Consider the following 22,513-nt stretch of genomic DNA (forward strand, 5'->3'; position numbering starts at 1 on the left):
AGCCACACCATGAGATGGTAAAGTCATGGCAACCGTCTTCTGGGACTGTGAAGTTATTATTCTATTTGCTATCGACCCTCATGGTGCCATGATCAGCACTAAAGTGTAATGTGCCACTTTCGGGGAACTGAAAAAACAACTTCAGCGTGTTTTTCCCCACAAAAATGCTATAGCAGTGCTATTCCAGACTCCTATAGTCGTCAGGAGAGAGTCAGGCAGGATGCAGTGATCAGGATCTAGCCACGCGGAAAGCGCCAAGGAAACATCGGTGACAATAACGCAATACAGGATTGTCTTGGAAAGCGCCACGCTACATCCAGGCCCGCAGACCAGTGGCCTCACTAACAAAACAGGGCTGTTACGCACTCGACTTGCGGTTCCGCCAATCCAGCGAAGCGTCGGGCTGTGGCCCCCGACTCCAGTATCGAGAGTCCTCTTGTTAACTTCGAAGATTTGCACTCGACAGTCACCGCCCCAGGTCCACCTATATACTGAAACTTCCTGGAAAATTAAAACTGTGTGCCGGACCGAGACTTGAACTCGGGACCTTTGCCTTTCGCGGGCAAGTGCTCTACCAACTGAGCTACCCAAGCACGACTCACGCCCCTCCTCACAGCTTTACTTCTGCCAGTACCTCGTCTCCTACCTACCAAAAAGGCAAAGGTCCCGAGTTCGAGTCTCGTTCCAGCAAACAGTTTTAATCTGCCAGGAAGTTTCATATCAGTGCACACTCCGCTGCAGAGTGAAAATCTCATTCTGGCACATAAATACTCTCTGACTCGCAGGGGTATGCCCTCAGCCCCCATTTAGTGGACAGTTGGCGGCAGCATCGGTGTCTGCTCAGCAGCAGTAACCCCCCCCCCCTTTCCGTCGAAGGCAGATGAAGGACAGCTTCCAGGTCACACAGGAGAAGCCTCCAAGGCGTGATGGAGGCCTCTGCGCCCCATCACTGCTGAGTCATAAGTTGATAGTGCATCAGCAGCGACCTTCCGGCCAGATGCATGGCTCGATAGACGATCGAAGACAGCGAGGTGTGGCGAGAGTCGAACTCATTAGCCTCCCCTCTCACTGGATAGCTACAACGGACACAAAGGCTGAGACCACGGTCTGGGCAGTCAGCAATCTGCACTCAGCAACCAGACTTTAGTTAAGACGGGTGACGTACTTATGTTGGCGCTTCCCGTGCTGTCTGCAGCGGTGGGGATGGTTATGATGTCATGTGACCTGGTCTTACCTCGCTGTCAGCTGTCATAGTGGCTTCAGAGTTTCGCAGCTTCGCCTTTCAGAGGCTCTTCTCTGCTATTTCAGCACCTGATTACTTATTGTTGCGTTGTACCTAGGCCTCCCTAGGACACTCTGCTTTGTAAAAATTTTTTGTTTATTTATAGACACAATCACATGTATATGACACAGTCATAACCTGTTTCGGCCATACAATGACCATCTTCAGATGCTATAACAATACAAAAGAAAATTTATATTAAAACCTAAAAAATAAGTGCAATATTTAACCACGCTTATTAGTAAAGTAACTGAATTTATGCGAAATACATGTAGTTCATACCGAAAGGCGGCATACACTGAACACAGATTCATGCCTTGTCAAACTAGCTATAAAATGTAAAACACCGGTCTTATATAGATATAAAAATGTGTTAGATTTTGTTCACCGTCTTTCCGCTAGATGCGCGCGTCCTCTATAAGATAGTCATAATTTTTCAAAAGCCCAAAATGTACAAATTTACTATTAATATTTAGGTCAAATGTACATAAAATTTAAGGCTACAGAACAGGTCGTAAAATGTAGACTGGCAATGGCAAGGAAAGCTTTTCTGAAGAAGAGAAATTTGTTAACATCGAGTATAGATTTAAGTGTCAGAAAATCATTTCTGAAAGTATTTGTATGGAGTGTAGCCATGTATGGAAGCGAAACATGGACGATAAATAGTTTGGACAAGAAGAGAATAGAAGCATTCGAAATGTGGTGCTACAGAAGAATGCTGAAGATTAGATGGGTAGATCACATAACTAATGAGGAAGTATTGAAGAGGATTGGGGAGAAGAGAAGTTTGTGGCACAACTTGACCAGAAGACGGGATCGGTTGGTAGGACATGTTCTGAGGCATCAAGGGATCACCAATTTAGTATTGGAGGGCAGCGTGGAGGGTAAAAATCGTAGAGGGAGACCAAGAGATGAATACACTAAGCAGATTCAGAAGGATGTAGATTGCAGTAGGTACTGGGAGATGATGAAGCTTGCACATGATAGAGTAGCATGGAGAGCTACATCAAACCAGTCTCAGGACTGAAGACCACAACAACAACAACAAACAGATCGTTAAATCAGTAAAATAACATTTCAGAACAAGGAGAAAACATTGCTATAGACGAAAATAGTAGTAGCACTTGTAGAGTGTATTTGTGACACCGGATGGCACTGTATTTCCGGCTTTTCCTAGATATGACGATTCATAACAAAAATGGTAGACATACGTTCTAAATATTTAGGAAACCGACGGTACGGACGTGATTATCAATGCCCACGTCAGAAACATGCATATTTTTATAGAATGTTACACAGAATAGTAAAACTTCCATTATGTCAAATGGAAGTGAAAAAAGAACTTGACATATTAAGACAGGTCGCCCTTGCAAATGATTATGGACCAGATATAGTTAAGTCCATACATAGCAAAATTAAGAGGAAGATAAAAAGGAACGAGAAACGGTAGATAAAACCGACAACCGAAAAGGATAAGTACGCCACTATCAAATATATAGGCAAAACATCAGATAAAATCGAACATATACTCGGAAGAAACGGGGTTAAAATTGTATTTCGATAATTTAGAAAGACTAGTGCATTATAATTTGCCACGGTAAAGTAATAAATATAGTGAATCGGGGGTCTACAAAATATCATGTAAAGAATGCGAAAAAAGCTGTATCCGACAGACAGGCCGGTTCTTTGATGTAAGGTTTAAAGAACACACGTATCCCAGTAATACGACAGCGCTAGGCTTACATATGCAAGAGGAGGGTAATAATATTGGTAACATCGACGAACAGCTGCAAATTCTACATGAAGTTACAAAAAGTAAACGATTAGACATTTTAGAACAAATGGAGATTTATGTTACGAGACGGAGAGAACCTGACAAACTCCTCAATGAACAGAATGAGTTTGCAATAGACGCATACTTCAACATTTACGACGATCTGTTCACCTGAGCGAATCGTTTTTACTACATACGCGCTGTCTGGTGCGGGCCACAACAGATGTCAACAACCTTTAAGGCAGAGGAGCGAGCCATCTACCTGCAGCAGAGCACTACACTCGTCGTCCTGCCCGTGTCGTCCCTGTCGTACTAATGGACAACGGCACAAACAGGCAATATCCGGAAATACTGCGCCGTCGGTCGTCGGAAATACACTCTATGAGTGCTACTACTATTTTCGTCTATAGAAATGTTTTGTCCTTATTCTGAAATGTTAGTTTACTGATTTCAAGATCTGTTCTGTAACCTTAAATTTTATGTACATTTGACCTAAATATTAATAGTAAATTTGTACATTTTAGCCTTTCGAAAAATTATGACTATCTTATAGAGGACGCGCGCATCTAGCGCAAAGACGGTGACCAAAATCTAACAAATTTTTATATCTATATAAGACCGGTACCGAGCATGGTGGTGCAGTGGTTAGCACACTGGACTCGCATTCGGGAGGACGACGGTTCAATCCCGTCTCCAGCCATCTTGATTTAGGTTTTCCGTGATTTCCCTAAAACGTTTCAGGCAAATGCTGGGATGGTTCCCTTGAAAGGGCACGGCCGATTTCCTTCCCAATCCTTCCCTAACCCGAGCTTGCGCTCCGTCTCTAATGACCTCGTTGTCGACGGGACGTTAAACACTAACCACCACCACCACCACTAAGACCGGTGTTTTACATTTTATAGCTAGTTTGACAAGGCCTGAATCTGTGTTCAGTGTATGCTGCCTTTCGGTATGAACTATATGTATTTCGCATAAATTCTGTTACATTAATAATAAGCATGGTTAAATATTGCACTTATTTTTTAGGTTTTAATATAAATTTTCTTTTGTATTGTTATAGCATCTGAAGATGGTCATTGTATGGCCGAAACCGGTTGTGAGTGTGTCATAAACATGTAATTGTGTCTATAAATAAACAAAAAAAATTACAAGAGAATCAATCACGCACTCCTTAGACAAAATGTCATTTTTACCAAAAACTCTGCTTTGTGACTAGTGTGACAATATCTCTTGGCTTCCACTATGTCGTTATGCTTCGCTTGCAGACTCGGGGACCCAGTCATTCGCTCATGCTGCAGTAGCTTCCATGTCTGCCACAGTTCGCTCGGCATTTACCCCCAGCTGGCAATCTACTGGTCATTGAGACAGCCAGTCTGGTTTCTGGGACCCGCCGAGGTAGCACTTGGACGAACTTGAATTGTATGCCAGGGAAGCTACCCCGGGCCGTAACAGTGCAAGCGAACTTCTCCTTCTCCGTGACAATGCAAGGCCTCGCAGAAGTCCGCGCAGATGAGAGGAGCTCACGAAACCTCAGTGCACTGTTCCTGCTCATCCACCCTACACGCCAGATCTTGCGCCTTCCGACTTCCACCTATTTGGTCCAGTGAAAGGTCCACTCCCTGGGAATCTCCAATGTCGACCAACAGAGTGGTGCCATGTGGGCATACATGCCCTCCCAGAAAGGTGGTGTAAGGCCGTCGCATTGGACGGAGATTATGTTAAAAAATATGGTCTTGTAGCCAAAATATGCGAAATAAGATGGTATATTGGAATCTCAATCAAACCACCTTCTTTCAGAAAGAAAATGTTGCATTACTTATTGAATGCCCCTCATATGTGGCAGTCTTACGAAAATCTTCATTTGGCCAAGGTCTCAATGTATCTTGGACAAATAAAGAATTTAATAAAATGTACGAGATTTAAATTTACAAATCGCTGTCACAGAGCTGACTATTTCAGGTAATCACAATTTTACTTATACTGTACATTCTCAGCGTGACTGGTTGCCCCTTCCAATACTTTTTTTAAAACTGATTCCTCTACTCTTTCCGGAATGTAAACGTGTTGCAATTGGAAACTTCATGGTTAGCAGAGGTGGAGAAATTTATGACACGTCGAGTTGAACAGAATCACATACTCTACAGCTCAATGAATGATTAAAGCAATTTGGCCAAAGGACCGGTAACTGCACAGAGCATGTAAATAATGAACAACAGACAGGTGTTTGAACCTAAAAGCCACGCTTCGTCTACTGGCACTGACGGCCCATTTAACATCGACCGAACGCCATATCGTCCTCAGCCAAGTGGCGTCATTCGGTTGTAGCATGGAGGGGGTGTGGTGCCAGTACACCGCTCTGCCGGCTGTTGCCGGCCTTCCAGACCAAGTCGACTTCTCGTACAAGTGGCTCCTCAATTGGCATCACGAGACTGAACGCTCGCCATTCCACCAAGAAAAAATTCCGTGGCTGTACCTGGAATCGAACCCGAGTTCTCCACTGACTACCCAGTTGCAGAGGTTCTGCTCTGGCAGAATAAGCGTTCCAGTATTTGTAACTTCGTCACGACATTCTGCCTTTTTCCACGAAGTCTCGTACTTATATGGGGTGATTTTGCTTAATGAGGATAAACAGCAGAAACGACCCCTGAGACATCACAAAAGCCTGCGTGACTAGGGGAAAGATAGATACAGCTGAAGCGAAAATTAAAAGACCTTTGGAGAAAAGAGAACCATTTGTTTGAATATCAACAGCTAGGACAGGAAGACAGTGGTAAACAAAGAAAGGAAAGCTGTAAGTTTGAGGGAATATAGCGTATCTATAAAAGGTTAAAAAACTTTGAGTCCAAAACTATAAAAACAGGAGGTGTGGGTGAACGTAAGATGGCAGATACGATACTCCTAGTAGAATTTGATGGATCGTAAAAGGCCTACGCGGACCAAGGTCTGTCAGAATATTAAAACCGTTTGGATTGCGAGCCATGACAAAACTAGTCAATAGCGGTAACTTCTGCATACTCTGTTAGTATCTGCAACTCCTGTTCGGTGCAGTACAGCTTTTTGTGGTGTAGGTTAACATTTCATTTTCGTCACAATCTCAAAATGGAATATGGAAGGATTGGTACTGTCCAGAGAGCATGGAGCGACGCCAAAAATCGCCTATGCGAATCAATGCCACAGACAATAGCGACGGCTCGTTGCAGTCTGTAGCAACCAATGGGAGGCATTCCAGAAGACCACGCCCCGCCCCCCTCTCTCCCATCTCAGCAACAGCAGCGTCCTCACCCTGAGGTCACTATAGTCTCAGCCAGCAAGAGCTCAGCCCAATTCGAGACCTCAGCTACAGCAGTCAACACTATGGCGTAGGACCAACAAGTATTAAAGTTGCACATGAAATTGTACTGTTACTAATGTTGAGCATTGTACCTCAAGAGAACAGTTTGTTAATTAGTGCACCAAGTGATGCTCTGCTGGTCCATGACAGTTTTAAATCAACAAGCAATCCTGTGACAAAGAAATGTGTCAAAGTTAAGTAACTATTTTATTCATTCATGAAATAAAGTGAATACTTTACGTGTTCTAGTTTGATTAGGCTTATCCCATAGCAATCAAAGAATCCAGCGACGAAGCCAGACAACATAAGTAATAGTAGAAGAAAGTTATGATTAGTATATACAGACAAAAAATATAGTATTTTTCATTATCAAAGATAAGTCAACAGATTTCACCACATTATATGACAAAATTATTATTCTACCCATGTTTTAAGTTCATGGTCCCCATCAATAAAGCACAAATGAACACAGCTACACAGTGATATATTGCAAGCGTTCGCCTGTAAGCGAGTACTGCTTGCCACAACTGCTATGCTCAAAGTTGATGGCACCAGCTTCTGTTATCTATGTTTTCATAAATATATCTCACCTTCTAGACAGTCAGTCTAAAAACTACTGCGACAAAACGAGACTGAGTGAAATCCATATCAAAACACATAACAAATCGAAAATAAACAATTGTGACTGCAGTGAGAACTCGCAAAGAAAAACTGAATAACATGAATATTAGTTCTCAGCAAGCAGAACTAACACGAATGTAATAGCAGAAAATCCTAATTTTAGCAGTGGACTTCTTAATATCTTTCCACACCAATAAGTTCCAAGAACTATTCGAATGCCACTTGAAAATGAATTTACGAGTATGTAATTATAAGGAATCTTTGACTATGAAAGGTACCCACAGTACTATAAACGTGACCAGTCTACAAGGGTTACTCAGCACTAATGAATACAAAAGTATTGTTTCCACGATACTTTCATGCTCCCATATACAGCATGAAACACAAACAAAACGCAGTTTCAGCACAATATCGAAACACATATTTTTTGCTAGTCGGTTAACATGTTACACATTAAGGAAATATTTGTTGGTCCACGTGTCAGTCGTTTTATCACCATCCGAAAATGTAAGTGAACATCGTAGAAGTAAACATTATTACCAGAAACAGTGCATTAAGTGAAGAAACACATTAAACGTAAGTATTGGAACGACCTATTTTCTGGCGCACTCTGCATTGTTGCCAGATGTATCCAAGATGGCGGCGTGTAGACATGACAAGAGTGCTTGACATCATCTAAGATGGTGGCTGTGACATCATTCAAGATGGCGGATTTTGGGGGGAAGATAGGTCAATTGGACTACATCCACTAACCTAACCCCCTCCCCTCCCCTCTCAAAGAAAAATGGCGGGACGATCAAACTCCAACAACAGGATAATGCATCACACCTCTACTAACCTAACAAATCACAGGAAGATAGGTGACCTGGGCTACCCCCACTAACCCAAGTGACCCGACTGCTACCTCTTCCTAGGAACTGGAGCCGAGGTTGAATTTTGGTGGTAAAGAAAGGTCACTTGGGCTATCTCTACTAACCTAAGAAAATCGCGGGAAGAAAGGTCACTTGGGCTGCCTTCACTAACCTAAGTCACCCGACCGCCACCTCCTCTTAGGAACTGGCGCCAAGTTTGAATTTTGGTGGTAAACAAAGGTCACTTGTGGTTTCTCTACCAACCTAAGGAAATTGCAGGAAACTTGGCGCCAGTTCCTAGGAGGAGGTGGCAGTCAGGTGACTTAGGTTTTTTCTTAGGTTAGTAGGGGTATCCCAATTGACCCGTCTTTAGCACTAAAATTCAACCTTGGCGCCAGTTCCCAGGAAGAAGTGGCGATCGGGTGACTTCAGTTAGTGGGGGTAGCCCAGGCGACCTATCTTCCTACCAAAATCCGCCATGTTGAATGACGTCACAGCCGCTGACTTGGATGACATGATGCACTGTTGCCAAGTCTACACGCCGACATCTCAGATGATGTCATCGCCGCTATCTTGGATATATCTGAAACAATGCAGAGTGTGCGAGAACATAGGCTGTCCCAATACTAACTTATCGTAAGTTATAAATTACAGTTATCAAATAACAGAAAGATGAAAAGTTTCAGTCCACTGGTTTCTAAAAATCAAGGAGAAACCACAAAAATAATGTCTGCAAGTTGTTTGTCAGATTTGAAAAATATTAAGCAATTCAAATCAACAACATCGCATTGAAAGTCTGTTGGTTCCTTTCATGCGGCCATTATATTGCCGGAAACCTTTTCACGTGAATCACCTGAGTGCAAGTGACAGCTCAGCCACCGCGCTGCCATTTTATGCCTCCAGCTGTGTATGTGCACATCACTGTCCCACGACTTTTGCCACCCCATTGTATACTTGGAGTTTCATAATCATATGCTAACCTTCTTCGTGTCGATCTCTTGAGATATATAGACAGTGAAACATGTATACAACCAGGATCGAAAGGTTGTTGTTGATAGAGTTAGGCGCCCTGAAAGAAACTGACTTGAAATGTGCTCTTGAACAATAAAATCGTAACCTCTGGCGATAACGCAGCTAAAATTCACATACAGATAAGTATTTACAAGACACGTTACAACACTTGTAACACCATTATCGATTATAAGTAGTTTATACAGTATAATTATGTGTATGTAACTTTGAAGTGATTGTTCTGTACTAGTTGAGGTCTTTGGATTGTCAGAGGGAAGTGGAAGTTTGTGAAGTATATATTGTAAAGATTTAATAGTGTTTAAAAATAATGAAACTTCATAAAATATGTATGCTCATAAAAGAGAAATTGTACTTTGAATACTGGTTCATACTTAGGAGAGCTGTATTACATAAAGGAAAAGGTATAGGGAACCCCCTCCGCTGCGGAAGGGGCTTGGTGCGTGGGAAGAGGTGGATTTGACGGTCAATCTGGGCGGCAAGAGAGAGAGAGAGAGAGAGAGAGCTCACTATGCAGTCAGTGGCCAGCTGTTGTACAGTCAGTAACGTGGGTGCCAAGCGTCATTCGGAAGCCGATTTATGTTGAAATTGCCTAGGATGTGGTTTCGGTTGCAATATGGTGCTCTTTTATTACGGAACGGCTCAAAAATGATTAATATGTCGCCAAGAAGAAATTTGAAAAGAGCCTTAACCTGCAAGAAGTGAGACCAGATAGCTGCCACGTGCTTGCCACCACTATTGTGCCACTGCTCCGCCAACGTCAGGAAATCAGATATGTATCTTAGTATGTTTGTGGGTGTGCTTTTTCAATAATAATTCAAGTGAGAATAACATATGTGTGAACTTTGAAATTGTCCTGACTATAAAATCATTTTAAGGTCCTATCCTAATCGCGCAAAAGACCAAGTATCCTGTTCCTGAATAACCACTGAATTGTTTCTAATTTGAATGTGCCAAAGCTTCAGTGTTAAAGTGTATAAATGTTGCTAGGTAAACCACATGCTTCACAGGTAACGAAAATGGCACATAATTTGACTTACAGGAGATTTGATTTTGCTTTGACTATTACCATGAACCAATTTCTGAAGTTTTATTTGAGAATAACATTTGAGTGAATTGCTATATAGTATTGAAATACAAACAGATTCAAGTAGGGTTAGAAATCCATATTAGTGTAATGCAATGTGTCTCTGAAATAGTCACGGAATTTGCCTGTGTAGTAAATGACATTTTATTGGCCCCACTATATTCTTTTCTATTATGAAGAAATTAAATAAAATATTGCTTTTGCTAAAGAAAACTGAAGTATTTCCATAAATGAGAGATGGTAAAAAAGTGTTTGTACCTTGTTATTTTATTGCGTTTGTGATGTTTGTGTGTTAGTTAAACCAGGAGTCTTGTCATGCTTCACTTAGTCTCGTGATGTCTGTGATAACTTTTTGGTGTTGAAATGGTTAATGATTGAGATACTGATTATTATTAACAGGAGTAAAGGACCATTTATCTTTCTGTGATTGCTAATTGATGCAAATGATAACTACTGCTATACAATGTTAAGTTTGTCTCGTAGTCGTGTGTGTTCACTGTACTTTACAAAGAGAAAAAGAATGAAAGTCCCTTTTGCAAAATAAAATTTAAATTCTTTGAACTTAATGTTTCAAATTATTAGGCTGGCGACTGTTTATTATTTCATTCATGAGAACTTCATTACTTTCTTAGCATCCAAAATTAAAGTCTTTCTACTAATTGCCTTTTATACGAAAATCATTCCCTCTGTCTATTAGCTAAAGACACAGTCAAACTTCAAAATTCCTCCCAGAGGGTAACACTTAATGTATGTTTACGTCATATTTGGCACAAAGTACGTACGGAAGTGTTATGCATTTTGCGGTGTTACTGAGACTACTACCATTCATGCTCCCTCAAACTGCTCTTAACTTTGTAACACTGATGTTGAATGACGTTACAAGATGTGTTAAGAAGCAATATACGAAGAGTATATGGAAAGCCCGTCATCGTAGCGACCGCTGTTACTTACTGCTGGCGCATAAGTCAGTATCTGGATGGAAAGGTTCAAGTGGTTCAAATGGATCTGAGCACTATGGGACTTAACTTCTGAGGTCATCAGTCCCCTATAACTCAGAACTACTTAAACCTAACCAACCTAAGGACATCACACACATCCATGCCCGAGGCAGGATTCGAACCTGCGACCGTAGCGGTCGCGCGGCTCCAGACTGTAGCGCCTAGAACCGCTCGGCTGGATGGAAAGTAAACAAGTCGTTACGTCAGATACACGCATCTGGCACTGTTTCCGTACATCCCGTGATAACTGGCGTGCTCCTAATCTGTGCCACTAATTGTGCTGGAGACGTACATTCGACAACATAGTTCAAGATTTGATCAAAATGTGGACAATTCATCTCTGTTCAGACGGTTATAGTTAGGACGAATTAAGAAAAAGTACTCCGTGCTACGTTTCGTTTACAACAAGTCTACAAGGCTGCCGCATGTGCAAGAGATGGGAGCCATCCGCCGACAGTGCTTAGCTGATGCATTACGCACCACTTCATTACATGTAAGGTGTTTGTCGGTTCCTCGTTGCTCTCTTAAGTATACAGCTAGTTGAGAGCTATCCACTGTATAATGATCATTGTACGGCCAATACAAGAATTGATTCAGAGCTCATGATGATCACGTTGCTACCAGTAGCAATAGTATTCCTACGATTGAGTGCTTCCACTATTAAGAATGTTGAATACTTTTGGATAGGTCTATTTATTATATACGAGCAATAACTTTCCTGCATTGAACAACCTATAAATTTGTGTTGGCTGGTACTGGAAACGATCCAGGGAGCACATGTGTCATATTAAATACAGAACTAAAATGTAATTACAGCCAATATTAAATCTTAAGAAGTATTCTACTAGTTGTGTAAATGTTTTTCGTATTTTTCCTCTTCCTCAGGACATACAGAAGTTTTTGGATGAGGCCACAGACGGAGCGATATACTTCAGTATGGGTTCCAACGTGAAAAGTGCTCATTGGCCAGGGGAAAAACGCTCAGTTTTCCTGAAGGTGTTTTCCCAGCTGAAGCAACGAGTGCTGTGGAAATGGGAGACGGACTCGATGACCGGGCAACCACCGAATGTGAAGACGGGCAAGTGGCTGCCGCAGTCCGACATACTGGGTGAGTGACGTGTGCGCGTCACACCGTCTCTTCATCCACTCTGCTGACTCCCTATTAGGTACGCAGAAGACGTTACAAGAAATTTGTTGGGGGAGGCTGTTTTACTTTTTAAACTTATTTCTCTGCTATACATTAAGGCCACGTCCTACACGGCTGCTTCGGGAGACAAAATACGACTGCAAGTTTTAGCTACGGAAGTGTCCGAGGATGATATCTGTACTGCTGCTTGTTGTTTGCTGTAACTAGTGACGTTTGAATTCAAACGCATTCGAATCTTGTCACTGCAACACGAATGATAGTGACAGAACGAGCTACGAATCGTCTCGGTGAAGTGCTCGAGCAAATGTGTCGGGTGTCGTGAAATACTTATCTCCGATTTTAAGAGAACGATTTGGTGAAAAAAATTTATTTTCTTGCATCTTAGGGCTTGATATCTTTGCTCGATAAAAGGCAGAATTTCGTTTCGTTATTTGTCGTAGTTACTGTGCTGCACGAAACTGACGAAGCGACTGCGCGAATTATTTGCTAGTTAACAGAGGTAAAAAGGCATTGCGTAGACTTTGCGTATAGTTCATTTTGTCATACGTTTCGGTTTCGTTTCACTCAGACATATTTCAGTACTTTTTCCGTTATCTTCAGTGGATTATTTTGTTTTCTTACTGTAAAATTGTTGTTACATATTAATATTTACAGAAATATTTGGTACAAAATGTTTACAATTGTGAATGAATAACTGTTGTAAAACATTATACACCATTTGTTCATAGTTCCCAGTTGAGATATGTATTAACGACCTGATGCACTGTATGTTTATTACATAATGTCTAAAGTTCTAGTTAGAGTGGATGTATGCATTAGTTTACATACTCTACATGAAACTATTGGCTATTTATGTTGGTGGCTAGTCTGCTACACAATCTACAACTTGTCATTTGCAAACAGCAAAACGAAATACTTATTATCTGTTAGTTATGCCTTTACGAACGGAAATGAGTGTATAACATTTTTTGTGTGTAACTTACGCCTTTGATGTACTGTTTTCTCATATGTTTTGGCGATGTGAAAACGTTGATGTCTGTGACTTATGGTCATTTGACAACATACTCTCTACGAATTTTCAAACATGGGCGGAGTTTTCGCCGTCATTACGTATTGTCGTAGCTGTGTAGTGTTCATTTGTTTAGTGGTATGTTTGTGTGGATGAGGCGTGCAAGTTTGAAGTGCATTTGGCGTTTGTGGTTTGTGGTGTTTGTTTTGTGTGTGTGTGTGTGTGTGTGTGTGTGTGTGTGTGTGTGTGTGTGTGTGTGTGTGTACAGGACTGGGGCAGCGAGAGAGAGACAGAGAGAGAGATATTTTTTTTTTCTCGTGAATTGGTTTGGTGTCGGTGTTATTGTGTAGTTCTTCAATTGTGACAACTAGAGTTTTATTTCACAGTGATGTGTATTCATTTAGTACTTTCTTTCATTGGGCTATTGACTTTTGGATGTGATTGTTTTCTTCTATAGTTAATTTTTTGTATAAGCTGATACTAGTTTTAAGGATCTGTAAGTCAGTTTCAATGTTTGTTGGGTGGTGATTGTGTGCTAACAGGTGATCTGCGAATGTTGAGTGTGAGCTATTGCTTTTCAGTGCTCTGAAGTGTTCTGTATACCTGGTTCTGAAATTCCTGCATGTTTGACTCACATATACAGATTGACAGCAGTTGCAAATAAGATGGTATATAGTATTTGTCAGTGGTGGTGGTTCTTCTTCCAAGTCTGCTTTGTATTGTGTTGTTGGTTCTGTATGCTATGTTGAGTCCTTGTTTCTTTAGTGTATTAACCACCCTGCTTGTGAATGTTGTTGTAAGTCATTATGTGCCATTTGTTGCTCACTGTCTGCTGATTTGTTGTGTATTGTGTTTTGTGTATGTATGTATGTGTGTGTGTGCGTGTGTGTGTGTGTGTGTGTGTGTGTGTGTGTGTGTTTCATGGTTATGTGTTGCTTGGTTTTCTATTTTGTTATTTATCTACTCTCTTTGCATCATATCCATTCTCCTGTGCAATTTGTTTTATTCTGTTCAGTTCTGTGTGTAATCATGTTTGTTCATTGCTGTATTGTTCAGTCTATGTAATAAATATCTGATGGTGGCTTCTTTGTGAGTAATTGGGTGATTGGACTGGTCATGAATAATGGTGCTGGTGATTGTGGGTTTCCTGTAGATTGTGAATTCATATTTATTGTTTCTCTTGTGTATGGCGAAATCTAGAAAATTTTCTGTCTGTTTGTATTCTAATTGTTAACTGTATTTGTGGGTGGGTGAAGTTTAAGTTGTCATGAAGTTGTTCTATGCGAGTCTGTGGCTCATCTATTAAACAAATTATATCACTTACGTATCTGTCCACATATATCAGTTTGTGCTGTTTTGGTATTACTATTTTGTCAAAGACTTGTTTTTCTATAGGGTGGAGGAAAATGTCAGCTAGGAGGCCACTGATTGGGGATCCCATGGGTAACCCATCTTTTTGAGAGTAAAATTTGTTGTATGTAAACTAATACATACATCCACTCTTTCGCCAAACAAGGTGTAACTAGAACTTTAGACATAATGTAATGAACAACATGCAGTGTTTCACGTCGTTAATAAATATATCAACTGTGAACTGTAAATAAATGATGTATAATATCTTACAACAATTATTCATTCACAATTGTAAATATTATATACCGAAAGTTTCTGTAAATGTTAATATGTAACAACAATTTTACCATAAGATAATAAAATAACTCGCTGAAGATAGCGCAAAAAGTGCTGGGGCATGTCTGGGTAAAGCGAAAATGAAAAGGGCTCTTCTATAAGGCGGATCCCTCATCCTATTTTCATAGCAAGCACGGACATAAAAAGCACTGCAACACCACAAGATGATACCTTTCTGTGTGCGAAATGTAGCCAGCGTATCAAAATTGCATTTCAAGTCGATATGAGGCAGGTGTGTCTCTTTGTTCTCGATATTTTGGGTTTTATATCTGGCAAACACGTGGCGCGCGTTGTGCCCAATTCCGTCCCTGTGCAGTGTGAATCATTTGGTTGTAAGAATCGTCGTATTTCGCAAGCGGTCCAAAACTTCGAAACGAGGTTTTCACAGATGTTACGAAGCAAAGAAGTACCTATTCGTCTATGATTAATACACGTGGAAAATGTCTGAGTGGATCGGAAACAAATCTCACTACTAACTACAACACGGTTTTTTGTCCGAATTTTTATTGCCAAACGAAGACAGAAATGAGCAAATAGGGTATCAAATTGACAAGCATGAGGTCCGATTTTACAAAAAAAATTATTTAATTGCTTGAAAGTTGTCAGGGCAATTAAGAAAAAGTTAGTGAGTTGAGGGAACATTGAAATATTTCGCTAACAACTGCATTTGAAATGTAGAAAAGTTCATCTCTTCAAGTCCTAGTTATTTTGCGCATAAAGATATATATTGGTGTAATATTTAACTGAGGAAAAGGCTTCCTTCGGATGAAGCAGTAAACTAAGGACATTTCCGGAACAGATGATGCTAGGAACGCAAACAAGATTCCTATAAGATCATGCCTTTGGAATAAAACTTGAAAAAAAGTGAAAACAAATTGGTCAAATGTTTTGTGAAACGATTTGCTAAACGTAAGAAAGGAACTAGGTGAGGGAAACGTTTGACGTGTCTTTGATTGATGATGTAGATGATATACAGCAAATGAGGTGCATCAAAATTTCTCTAATGTATATTATTTCTTACTTATAGCCAAATCATTTGATATTTTTCTTTTCGAAAAAATTTATGCTTCATTTATGAAAACTGCTTAGATTAATTGAAACACTTGGCACTGACACTGACTGGTCAAGAATTATGTTCCCTACATTCAAATATCGATAAAATTTTTTGGTTGTTCAGTGTGTTTCATTAGAAATTTAATGTGTGTGATGTATTGGGATAGGTGCATACACACTTAAAGTACTGTACTAAGTGCAATAGCAGCGAAGTACAATGCTCAATTTGTTTAGAAGGTTAAAAACTGGATGAAACACAACAAACTTGCGGCATCATGTAATCGGAAAACGACAACAACGTTCCTTGGAAGAGAAAGGAAATTTGGCTGATATACCTACACTTTTGTTGACGTACTATAAACGCGGGGTAGTAACCGAACCCTTAATTATGTGGCTGCTTCAGAGTAAAAAAAAACGATACCATCCAAAAGTGACTGTGCATGAAACATAGCAACTTTTGATCTTTCGCTCTCACTCTTGCGGCGCCCGTCTCTTGCACCTTTACCACCTTTGCTGTTGAAATCGAGACTTACTTCAATCCACTCATTCATTCACTCATTTATTCATAATATAAAATAAAAATATAAAGTATGTGAGCTCGTGGCTATGTCTACATAATATGCATTTATTTGATTGTATCCCTTGCAGACAGATAACTTAACGTAATAAACCGGGTTCTCCAACCTCTGTTTCCACCCTTTAGTACTTAGTACTCGTAATACGCAGATTTTTAGGCATGCTTATCGATTATAATCTGACACACAAGAATAATGTAAATAAAAAGTTAAATACACTTCTATATTCTGTAAGAATACTTTGGGGGAACTCCATATGCAGTAGAAAAACATTTAGGCAGCAAAATAAAAGATTGTTGGAATTATAATACGTACTAAATACAGTGACTGCTGTAGGCCAATATTTAAAAGTCTTAATATACTGTCCCTTCTGTGTTTACATATCTATGAAGTACTAATCTTCATAAAAGTAAGCATATTAGAATAAATCAAGCAGAACTGATTTGGACTCTCATGATACTAGACAGAAGCATTACATGCATAATAAATAGATGCAAAACTTACATAAGTTCAAACTGAAAGTGAAAGATTACTTGCTTGACCACTGCTTCTGTTCTGCTCCTGAGTTTTTAGAGCACCAAGGAAATATAGTTTAATTGACCACATGTTCTTAATCATACTATTCTTTCAATCATCTAATTGTTTTTATAATTATGTTGCCAATATTCAACCGGTATTGCATGATTTTTCTGAAGCACAGCGTCTATAGACTTTTATATGCTATATAAAACCTGACTTGCCCTACATCTTTTGCACAAACTGTGTACTAAATCACCATTTACAGAATGAATAAAGAAATACAAATACAAATAGTCGTGCCATCCTTGAATACAACACGATTTTTTAGCAAAGTTTCAAAAAATTACAATTGATAAGAGAATACTGGGGATCATTTTTAGTATTCATCTCATTATTTTTCGAGAAGAGCAGCGAACTGTGGCTGTAGTAAGTTTACTTTTATTTGTCAATTTTAGCTGACATTTTGATTCTGAATTACACTGAAATTTATAAGGCAAAAGTTGTCGCAGTCTTAGAATTTTTCAGTTTTTTTACATCTGTTTTAATTGGAAATAACAGCAATAAAAAGTGAAAATCAATCATTTCAGATATTGGTTACCTTGAGTGGTTTTAACAGTCAGGTTACAATGAAGAAGGCAAAAGAAACAGCTGTAACCGAAAAGCCATAACCACCATGCCTACTTTCTGCTAACCATCAATTAACAGCATGCTGTTAATTGTTACATCCAAACGAAACACGAGCAGAGGATCTTCAGGAGATTTTTCATAAGAACCTTTCCTTTTGAGGACGACGTTTCTCTTCGCAATCCCCACAGCCATGCACTCACAAACCGGTCCGGCAGCCCACTATTGTGGCAACAAAGCTATTATAATAGACTCTTTTGCTTAAAAGAGGCGAAGAAGTCAGAAGGCAAGGTGGGATGTCGTTGTCACTACACGGATGTACTACCGTAGGAGAGTACCAGTATGTGGAAGACGAGAGCTACAGTTCTCTGTGACTCGTAGGACGACCATCGGAGCATGGTACTGTTTCCAGAATGAGTCTTCGATCTGCGGTGTGGAGTGTGCGTTGATCTGAAACTTCCTGGCAGATTAAAACTTCTTGCCAAAACGGGGACTCTACCCTACAATCTTTAAATTTCGTGGGAAAGTCTAAAAATCAGCGCTACCTTGTTGCGTCGAAGAGATAACATGCCGAGCGGCTGTGGGCTTGACAAGACAGCAACTTTTGCTGTCCACACAAACTGTATTAATTGACTTTTCCATTGGTTCTTGGCAGAATGTTTTATAGACCGAGGTGAAAAGAGTCATTGGATAGAGATATGCCCAAATACAGATGGTGGCGCTATCACGTATACAAGGTATAAAAGGGCAGTATTCTGAGATCCACAGTGTCAAGAGTGTGCCGAGAATAGCAAATTTCAGCCGTTACCTGTCTGTCAAAGGCATTTGACTGTGTAAATCACAATATCCTTTGAAGTAAATTAAAATATTATATTGTAACAGGAAACGCTACAAAATGTTCAAATCTTACATCTCTGGCAGGAAACAAAGGGTCTTATTAGGAAAGAGACATGTATCGAGCTATCAGGCATCACCCAACTGGGAACTAATTACATGTGGGGTCCCACAAGGTTCCATTTTGGGGCCCTTACTTATTCTTGTGTATATCAATGACCTTTCATCAGTAACATTACCAGATGCCAAGTTCGTTTTGTTTGCTGATAATACAAAAATTGCAATAAATAGCAAATCAAGTGTAGTCTTAGAAAGATCAGCTAATAAAATATTTGGTTCCTATCTAATTCTTTGTCGCTAAACCTTGAAAACCCACACTACATGCAGTTCAGAACTTGTAAGGGGTGTCCCACGAGTATATGCCTAACATACGATCACAAGCAGATAGAAGAAATGGACAGTGTTAAATTCTTGGGATTACAGCTTGATAATAAATTCAACTGGGAGGAGCACACCACAGAACTGCTGAAGCGTCTTAACAAATCTCTATTTGCAATGCGAATTGTGTCAGGCATAGGGGATATGAAAATGAAAAGCTGGCATACATTCCATAATGTCATACAGGATTATTTTTTGGGGTAATTCATCAAGCCAAGCTTAAGTTTTCTGGGCACAAAAACGTAAGAGATATATGTGGTGTGAACACAAGAACAACCTGCAGAAGCCTGTTTAGGGAACTAGGGTTACTAACTACTGCTTCCCAATATATTTATTCCTTAATGAAATTTGTCATTAAAAATATATCACTTTTTCAAACCAACAGCTCATTTCATGGAATCGGTACTAGAAATAACAATCATCTTCACAGGGATTTAAAGTCACTTAATCTTGTACAAAAAGGTGTGCATTATTCAGGAACACACATTTTCAATAACTTGCCAGCAGCCAAAAAAAACTTGACAACCAATGAAATTCAGTTTAAGAGAAGCCTAAAGGATTTATTGGTGGCCAACTCCTTCTACTCCAATGATGAATTTCTCAGTAAAACCAACTGATTTGTGTATATATATATATATATATATATATATATATATATATATATATATATATATATATACACAATGTAACTTCAGTTCAGTAATGTGTTCATTGTAAATAAGTATTACAGTAGTTGTATTACACATTTATTACCTTATAAATAAGCAAATAAACTTTTTTATTTTAAATTCAGTGCATTAGTATTTGTAAAATGACTCTAATATAGTGTTCATTAAAAAAGACGACCATTACACTTGGGACTTGTGGAATGGTACATTAGTTTATTTGTTTTAGTTGTAAATATTCGTCATGTATTGTTTTTGTGACATGTTCTACATCCTGGAGGACCTCCTCACTACGGATCAGTTGGAATGAAAGCAAATCTAATCTAATCTAATCAAACCACTGACAACGCAGGGGCTGACGGCCTTCCCTTAACGACTGAGAGTAGAGCCATTTGAGTAGAGTTGTCAGTGCTAGGAGACAAGCGTCACTGCATGAAATAACCACAGAAGTCAATGTGGGACATACTTCGAATGAATCCGAGAGGAGAGTGTGGCGAAATACGGCGTTAATGGGCTGTGGAAGCAGACGACCAACGCGGGTGCCTTTGCTAACAGCATAACCTCTCCTGGGCTCGTGACCATATTGGTTGGACCCTAGACGACTAGAAAACCGTGGCGTGGTCAGATAAGTCTCGATTTCAGTTGGCAAGAGCTGACGGTTGGGTTCGAGTGTGGTGCAGACCCCACGAAGCCATGGAGCCAAGTTGTCAACAAGGCACTGTGCTAGCTGGTGGTGACTCGGTAATGGTATGGGCTGTGTTTACATGGAATGGACTGAGTGCTCTGGTCCAACTGTACCGATCATAGACTGGAAAAGGTTATATTTGGTTAGCTGGAGACCATTTGTAGCCACTGTTGGGCTTCATGTTCCCAAAGAACGACGTCATATAACCCGGCCACAGTTGTTTGTAGTTGGTTTGAAGAAGATTGTAGACAATTCCAACCAATGATTTGGCTATCCAGATCACCCAACATAAATCCCATTAAACGTCTGTGGGCGTAATCGAGAGGTCAGCTCGTTCACAAAACACTGCGCCAGCAGCACTTTCGCAATTGTGGACGGCTGTAGACGGAGTATGGGTCAATGTTTCTGCAGGAGACTTACAATGATTTGTTGACGATACATTGCATAGAGTTGCTGCATTATGGCGGGCAACGGGAGGCCTAATGATGTTGGGAGGTAGTCTATGAGTTATGTCACCTCAGTGTAGATTACGAGTGAAAAAACACACGACACTTGTGAAATTCGAAAATATTCATTATTTAGGAAACCTATTTTCAGCTGTGTTTTCTGTAGGATCATGAATTTTAAACTTGTTCATCTACAAGATATCTGAGTCAGTTTCCACAGATGACAATTATTAACGTCTGATTTAGCACTAGATCAAAGAGAACTATTCCAGTAATTTTTTTGGCATTTTGAGTATGTACTGGAATAATTCCGATACAGTGCTGCACCAGAACTGTCCACTTTGATAACTTAAGATTTTGCAGCAGCATTAGGCTGTGTAGTGGAAGTGAATGAGGACTGTGGTGTGGGAGCAAATATATTCCTGTAGTTAACACTGCTTTATTGCATAACAAAACTGAGCTCTGTTCAGGATTCCTTTGTAAACAAAGAACTGTGCCTTGCATTAACAAACACCAAAAATAATGTAAGAGTAAATTATGCACAAAGGCTAAACTTCTGGCAGCAATGTAATGTCAAACAAATAGAAGCAATATGTCCAGTGACCAACAGAAAATCTGTCTTAGAGGCACTGCAAGTGTATCAAGTGAACAAGCTTAAACATTTCACGTTAAACAGTAGCACTGCACACTGTGATCCGACTTGATGTGAGCTTTGTCAATAAAGAGAACAGTCAATTAAATAACAGTGTTTCAGCTGATCAATATAAACACAACACAGAGTACAAAGCACAGGCACCGCCCATGCACGCAATCCACAGGAATTCCGCAGGCACCAGCTGCAGCAACAGCAGCACCATGGTACCGAGCAGTCTGCAGCCTGTGCTGCTGCCCCTCTTGTGCTGTTCTGCCACTGATCCAATGGCCACTGGTCTCCGAGGGCCTACCACAGGCTGTTGTTGTTGTTATTGTGGTGGAATAATCTACCCCATTCAAACTAGATGCCCTCCCCCATTTTTTTAAAAAAAGAGAGGGTCATCTTGCTGTAACGCTAACACATGTCAGATTTCTCGTGCAGGAAAATATTCTGTATGTCCAATATAAAAACACAAAGAAGGTTTCTAAAAATGCATCCATTGAGGAGAGTTGGAAGCGGAAACTTTTTTTCACATTTTCCGACTTTTATCTCATTATAAAATTTGCAATTTTCCGAATAAAATGATATATATATATATATATATATATATATATATATATATATATATATATGTGTATATGTATGTGTATATGTATGTGTATGTACATGTGAGTTTTTAAGTGATATATATATATATATATATATATATATCACTTAAAAACTCACATGGGAAGTATTTTACTTTATTTTTTTAAATATAATGTACACCGGTTGAAAATGTTAAAATTTTTACATGTATTACTTCAAGATCTAATAAAATCGGTAATTTTTTATATACACTCCTGGAAATTGAAATAAGAACACCGTGAATTCATTGTCCCAGGAAGGGGAAACTTTATTGACACATTCCTGGGGTCAGATACATCGCATGATCACACTGACAGAACCACAGGCACATAGACACAGGCAACAGAGCATGCACAATGTCGGCACTAGTACAGTGTATATCCACCTTCGCAGCAATGCAGGCTGCTATTCTCCCATGGAGACGATCGTAGAGATGCTGGATGTAGTCCTGTGGAACGGCTTGCCATGCCATTTCCACCTGGCGCCTCAGTTGGACCAGCGTTCGTGCTGGACGTGCAGACCGCGTGAGACGACGCTTCATCCAGTCCCAAACATGCTCAATGGGGGACAGATCCGGAGATCTTGCTGGCCAGGG

The 22,513-nt window shown here is 40.0% G+C and overlaps 1 protein-coding gene across 1 annotated transcript in view; it reads left to right on the plus strand.

The window, feature by feature from the left end:
- The window catches only part of LOC124544654 (UDP-glycosyltransferase UGT5-like), a 100,225-nt gene that overhangs the window by 42,786 nt on the left and 34,926 nt on the right, over positions 1 to 22,513 (plus strand). The window contains exon 4 of the mRNA XM_047123268.1: positions 11,859 to 12,081. Coding sequence (XP_046979224.1) covers positions 11,859 to 12,081 — 223 coding nt within the window. The remainder of the gene's footprint in view (positions 1 to 11,858; positions 12,082 to 22,513) is intronic.

Source organism: Schistocerca americana, chromosome 8 (assembly GCF_021461395.2).
Source record: "Schistocerca americana isolate TAMUIC-IGC-003095 chromosome 8, iqSchAmer2.1, whole genome shotgun sequence".
Classification (NCBI taxonomy): domain Eukaryota; kingdom Metazoa; phylum Arthropoda; class Insecta; order Orthoptera; family Acrididae; genus Schistocerca; species Schistocerca americana.